General features: G+C 41.2%; 1 protein-coding gene across 1 annotated transcript in view; it reads right to left on the reverse strand.

Annotated features, from left to right (window-relative positions):
• LOC101661272 (U3 small nucleolar ribonucleoprotein protein MPP10) overlaps positions 1-6,058 on the reverse strand; it is a 39,316-nt gene that overhangs the window by 31,403 nt on the left and 1,855 nt on the right. The window contains 1 exon segment of the mRNA XM_013003909.3: positions 3,062-3,140. Coding sequence (XP_012859363.3) covers positions 3,062-3,140 — 79 coding nt within the window.

A 6,058-nucleotide genomic window follows, 5' to 3' on the forward strand; every position in this document is an offset into this window, starting at 1 on the left:
TGTTGCCATCATCATTTCCAAGACATTTTCTGCTGAGCCCTTGATATAGGCTTTTTTCTCCCTCCCTCCCCCATCTTCCGTATCTTACACTGTCCTTTGTCTCCCTCCCTCCCCCATCTTCCGTATCTTACACTGTCCTTTGTCTCCCTCCACCCACATTTCCGTTATTCGTCCCCTTCTTGGGGTGGGGGCTGTAGATCCAATCTTGTGATGGGTTTCCCTTTTCTCACCCTTACTCCTCCCTGACCATCCCCCTATTCCCATTACTATTCCTGAGGGGTTTATCTTTCCTGAATTCCATGTGTCGAGAGAGCTCTTATCTGTACCAATGTGCGTTCTACAGTCTTGCCAGATTTGTAAGTTAGAACTGGGTCGTGAGAGTGGGGAGAAGGAAGTATTTAGGAACTAGAGGAATGATGAGTTAAATCATCCCATCCTTATACCACTTCTTTGGGGGGATATCCAGTTATCTATAGAGGGTCTTTGGGTCTCCACTCAAATCCCCTTCTTTCGCATCGATATAGTTATTTGGATCTTTTGATACCTGTTGCCTGTTCCCGTCGACACCTCATGGTCACCCAGGCTGGTGTGCTTCTTCCATGTGGGCTTATTTGCTTCCCTGCTAGATATCCGCTTGTTTGACTTCAAGCCTTTAAGACCCCAGATACTGTATTTTTTGATAGCTGGGCACCATTTTCACCACATTTGCTTATGCACCCATTTTGTCTTCAGAGGTTGTGTCCAAAAGGTGAGTATCGCAGAGTGCCAGGTTATCAGAACCAAGTGTTCTTGTGTAAAGGGAGGCATGGAGTAGAGGCCCCAAGTCCATCTACTATCTTAATACCTATCATATAAATATATGTACATTGGCCTCTATCCCTTTCATTGTAAATTAATATATTTACATATACACATGCCTGTAGCTATACCTCTAAAATAGCTTTTGGCTCCTATTTCTTTCCTCTATTTCCTTTCACCTTCCTCCTTTCCCACTATCATGCTCACCCTCTGTTCGGCTCTCAGAATTTCCTCTCAGATACATTGCTCTTAATCAAGCCCTAACCCGCATTATATGCCCTCCTCACCATCAATTTTAGATCTCTGTTGTTCCCTTATCTCTGAGTTTGTTGGCTCCCCGCTCCCTCTCCCCTTCCCCTCCGCTCTCATGTCTCCCCAGGACTGCCTGTTCTGTAGTTTTCTCCTCAAGATTGTTCATCCTGCCTATCTTATGTAGGTAGACATGGGGCAAAAGAAAGAGAGAAACAAAAACCAAAACATAATAAAACAACCAGACAAAACAAAGCAGAACAGGAGAAAGAATCCAGTAGATAGTTCCAGGTCTGTCTGCTGACCTTTATCTATGATTTCTGGTCAAGTCTGACGTGTCCCCCAAGTCAGAAGTCAATTTATAAATTATTTTAATTTTAGGTTTTTTTCTTAAAATCAAGCAAGACCTGACAATATTTGAACAAATCTTGTAGTGCATTGGATCAATGATTGAAGTGCCAGAGGGACACTTCATGCACGAGGTCCACAGTGGCTGCACAGTGATCTCGAACAAACAATTGTGAAGGTGGGATAGGACTGGACAGTGTTTTGTTCTGTTGTATGTCAGTCCCTGTGAGTTGGATAGACTCAATGGCACCTACCAACACAACAAAAAGGGGACACTAGCTCAAAAAATGTCACGTTAAACCCATGTGTTATGTTAGGTTTGCCAGAAGGGTTTGGGTGGTTTTTGTGCCCATCAGGAAATACTGAAAACGAGCTCCTTGAGCACTCCATGAAAGTGCACACGTTCCTCCCACGGGTATAATTTGCTTAGGAGTTCTTCGGTTGCTTGCATATCACTGGTGTCTGAATACAGATAGGTTTCTACCTAATATTATTTGTAAATGATACTAGAATATATTCGTACTTATTGCTTGGATCTATCTGTCATTTTAGCAGAGGCCAATGGATCTACGATATTGTCCTGATGGGATAACCAAGGTTTGCCAGGAGTATTTTGTTGACACTAGGACAGGTTTTATTTACATAATTGGCAGCCTTCCGAAATGGCTCCAAAGTAGTACATGAAATCCATGTTTTTCTCACCTCATTTGCATGGATTGATGAATAGGAAACTGGGGTTTGTAAGTTTTTGGTTAAGACTGGAAGTTTTTTAGTTCCTTGTAAGGTTTTTCTTTTTGATCTACTTGGCATTGTTCATGTTTCCATCTTTCCTATTTTTGATCAGCTTCAGTTCTGCTCTCTTACAGTGAATACATTGTAATTGGTGTTCGTTGATCAAAAAATTTTGGATAATATGGTAGTTTTAGTATGTAAAAACATTTAATATCCTCATTTTGGCCTCTAATCTGTATTGTCCCTAGTCTCGGTAGTGGGCTCAGTCATCACCATGTGACAATTGACTGCTTTAAACCTACCCCAAAATTTCTGCTGTAAAAGAGCTAGGACGTCCTCGTTGTCCACCAGGGGTAAGAATGACATGGGATGGCCCGCCTAGCCTAAGACTTCACAAGAGGGGAGGAAAAACCAACTTCATCAGCCAAAGACTTATTCCTTTGAGGTGGAAGTCAATATTGCCTTTACTCTCTATCCTTTACCAATTCTGCCACAAACTATCCTTTCCAAGGCCCTTTCTACTTCTATGCTGGATTTGAAAATTCATTGCAGTGCCCACACATTATTCATAGACTATACTTATAACTGTCGGGCTCATTAGGGAAGTTAACAGGTTATAATTTTAAAGATCAGAACTACTCTGAATAAGGTTCTTCCAGATAAGAACACCTCTTCTCAGCTGTACCATATAGGTATGCCTCTCTGATCCTAGGCTTCTTACCCACTCAACCGTTGCCCTGCTCAAGCATTGCTATAGTTCCTTTAGCTCTGCTGACAGATGCACGCAGAGCACACCACTCTGCTGTAAGTCTCAGACTGAAGGCTCTTAACCACAGCTCCATGGGTCAGCATGCAGAACTCATAAGTAAGTGTCTTTCGGAGGCTTCCTACTCCACAAGTGAGCCTCTTGCCTAAAGGCACTTAACGTGCTTACTGGGCCCGAAAACTCTTGTCTTGAGCTTTCAAGTTCTTCGTTCTGCATCTGCCACTTATCTACCACTTCGCACAAGTATCTGTGGGTCCAAAGGGAACATTTCACTCCTGCCTCTTTATTGATAGACATGAGAGTCCCCTCTTCCAGTCTTAGATGGCTCATTTTGTAACCACTCAATGACAAAACTGACCAAATCCCACATTAGCATCCCACAAATATTTATTTGCATGGCTAATCCACCAGCTGCTCCATGGGAGAAAGATGAGGTTTTATATTCACCTAAAGAATTACAGTTTGTGTGTGTGACCTCCTCCTTGGGGTACAGACAACTGAAAAGTGGGTGAAGGGAGACGTCGGACAGGGCAAGATATGACAAAATACCAATTTATAAACTATCAAGGGCTCATGAGGGAGGGGGGAGCGGGGAGGGAGGGGAAAAATGAGTACCTAATGTCGGGGGTTTAAGTGGAGAGAAAATGTTTTGAGAATGATGTACAAATGCGCTTTACACAATTGATGTGTGTATGGATTGGGATAACAGTTGTATGAGCCCCTAATAAAATGTTTTTAAAAAAAAAGAATTACAGTTTGCCCAGGCAACACCTGCCAAGTTCTCATGAACTAATATATCACCCCTTTATTTGTACATTTTAAGTACTACTTTGACAGGGGAGGCCTCACCACATTGGGTCACTTTCCTCTGATGGGGGGAGAGGGAGAAGACCCATCATAATTAATTCCTGCCAAATAGCATTGTTCTTTGGTAACCCAAATCAGTACATACCCCTGTAAGAGTGATTAGTGAATCTTACTAGAAATCAAAGTCACAAAGTAGGGTGAAGGGGGCATGATTGGCTCAGAGAAGTAGACAACACTTATGTTAGTGGGTAAACAGGAAACCTGCCATGGGAAAAATGCTCAATATCCCCAATGGGAAAATAAGCCAGCGTGGTATCATGTTCCCAATTGGGCATTTTTGGCCTAGTTTCTATTTAATTCTTGGTCCAGGCCATTTATTATAGCCAAGCAAGATTTTGGACTACTGGTTTGAGGTACACAGCATCCTTCATAGAACACAGCAGAGCAATCTGACTTGAAACTCCCACCAAGGGAACGGACTCTACTTTAAACACACCTGTAGCAGATTAAAGGAACTAAAATACTCCTTTGAGGTTATGTCTGAGACAGTGTGAAAAGAGTCAGAACTACTCTCCCAAGTCTGTGGATTTGGAAGTCATTGGACTATGGTTCAAAATTCTTGCATTGAGGGTGCCTAGTAAATGGCAAGTCAAGACTGCCAAATTTGTTGTTTTCAAACTCTTTCTGCCTTTTTATGACATATTTTAGTCCAATAGGTATAGTTTTGCCCTCAGAATGAGAATTATCAAAAAGTTTTGCTCTCTCTTCAACCCTCACTGTTTGGGTATATAGTGTCCATCCACTTAAGTTGGTAAACTGTACAGATCAATCCATGTATTTTAGTCTAAAAAACTGTCATATACATGTATACTTTACTTTTCTAAACAATGTTTTAAATTCTATTCCATTGACTAAAATCAATGATAATGTCAATAGAATTGCCATATAACCCATGGGAATGACTCAGAATGTTCTTTAATAAAGTAATATGTGAGTAGATTTTGAGCTTGCACTCAATCATTTAAGAACAATTAGTTCTTAAGACATGGCCCTGCTCACCACTTGCCCTCATGAAGAGATCATTGAAGATATGCGTTCTGTAGAAAAGTGTGGTGAAGAAAAGCAGATAGTACTTGGCTATCTGAAAGAATAGCACCTGGGGTCTTAAAGGCTTGTCTTAAAACAAGTAGTCATCTATGTGAAGTATTAACTAAGTCTACAAAGAAGAAGTACACTAGCCTGTGTTGTCATCTAAGCATTATAAATAAAATCCAAATCTAGAGGAGGGAATAATATTAGAGCTTAAATTTCTAGCAGCCAATTTGCAGAAGGCTGTGAGTAACAATGAAAACCCCCAATCCCAAGTGCATGAAACCAAAGGTGAATCCACTATGACTATGGACCAGGGGTGTGAATGGCTTTGTTTTCAGACAGAGTGCATTGTGGTTACTGCAGTTGTAGTTAGGTTAAAATGTGCTATCTTGTTATTTGATCTCCCTTTTGGTCCAATGTATATTTGTTCCCATTATTAATATTTTTTTGCTTTCTTTTTGATTCAGGTCTTTCCTGTTTTCGTCTCGTTTTGTTTTTTTCTCTGTATGAAATCCAGGCTAGGTAAATCTAGAGACAACAACCTGACTAATAGCTTCCCAGGAGCCTGGTGGTTACATGTTGAGCTGCTAACCACAAAGTCAGTTACACCACCAATTTCTCCTTGGGAGGAAGATGATGCTTTCTACTCCTGTAAAGAGTTACAGTCTTGGAAACCCTGTCCTATAGGGTAGCTATGTGTTGGAATTGACTTGATGGCACTTTTTTTTTTAAGAGGCATGACGGGAAGTAATGAGGAGCTAACAACAAGTACAAGAGAAAAATGTCTTAAGATTTACTGTCGTGATGATTACACAATTCTCTTGACTCTGATCTCGTTATTGAAAAGCTGTTTGGTGCCGTGGAATCATTTCATACTCAAAGCAGCCCTATGCACTAATGAATGGATTTTTGCCCTTTCCTGTGCCATTATCACAATTGTTCTGATGCCTGAAGCCATTGCCGCAACCACTGTGTTAGCCCATCTCCTCTTTACCACTGCCCCACCACCTTACCAAGCATGAAAACATTATCCAGGGGCTAGTCTCCTGGCAATATTTCCATAGTACGTAAGATGAAGTTACACAATCCTTGCCTCTAAGGAGCACTCCAGTCATACTTTTTCCAGGACAGACTTCCTTGCCCTTTTGACAACGTATGGTATTTCAATATGCTCCCCTAGAACCACAGTTGAAATGCATTGGTTCTTGTCTTCCTTTTTCAATGTTCAGCTTTCAAATGCATATGAAGCAATTGAAAATACCATGG

Source organism: Echinops telfairi, unplaced genomic scaffold (assembly GCF_000313985.2).
Source record: "Echinops telfairi isolate 266 unplaced genomic scaffold, ASM31398v2 ScPeMD7_7475;HRSCAF=8513, whole genome shotgun sequence".
NCBI classification, from domain to species: Eukaryota; Metazoa; Chordata; class Mammalia; order Afrosoricida; family Tenrecidae; genus Echinops; species Echinops telfairi.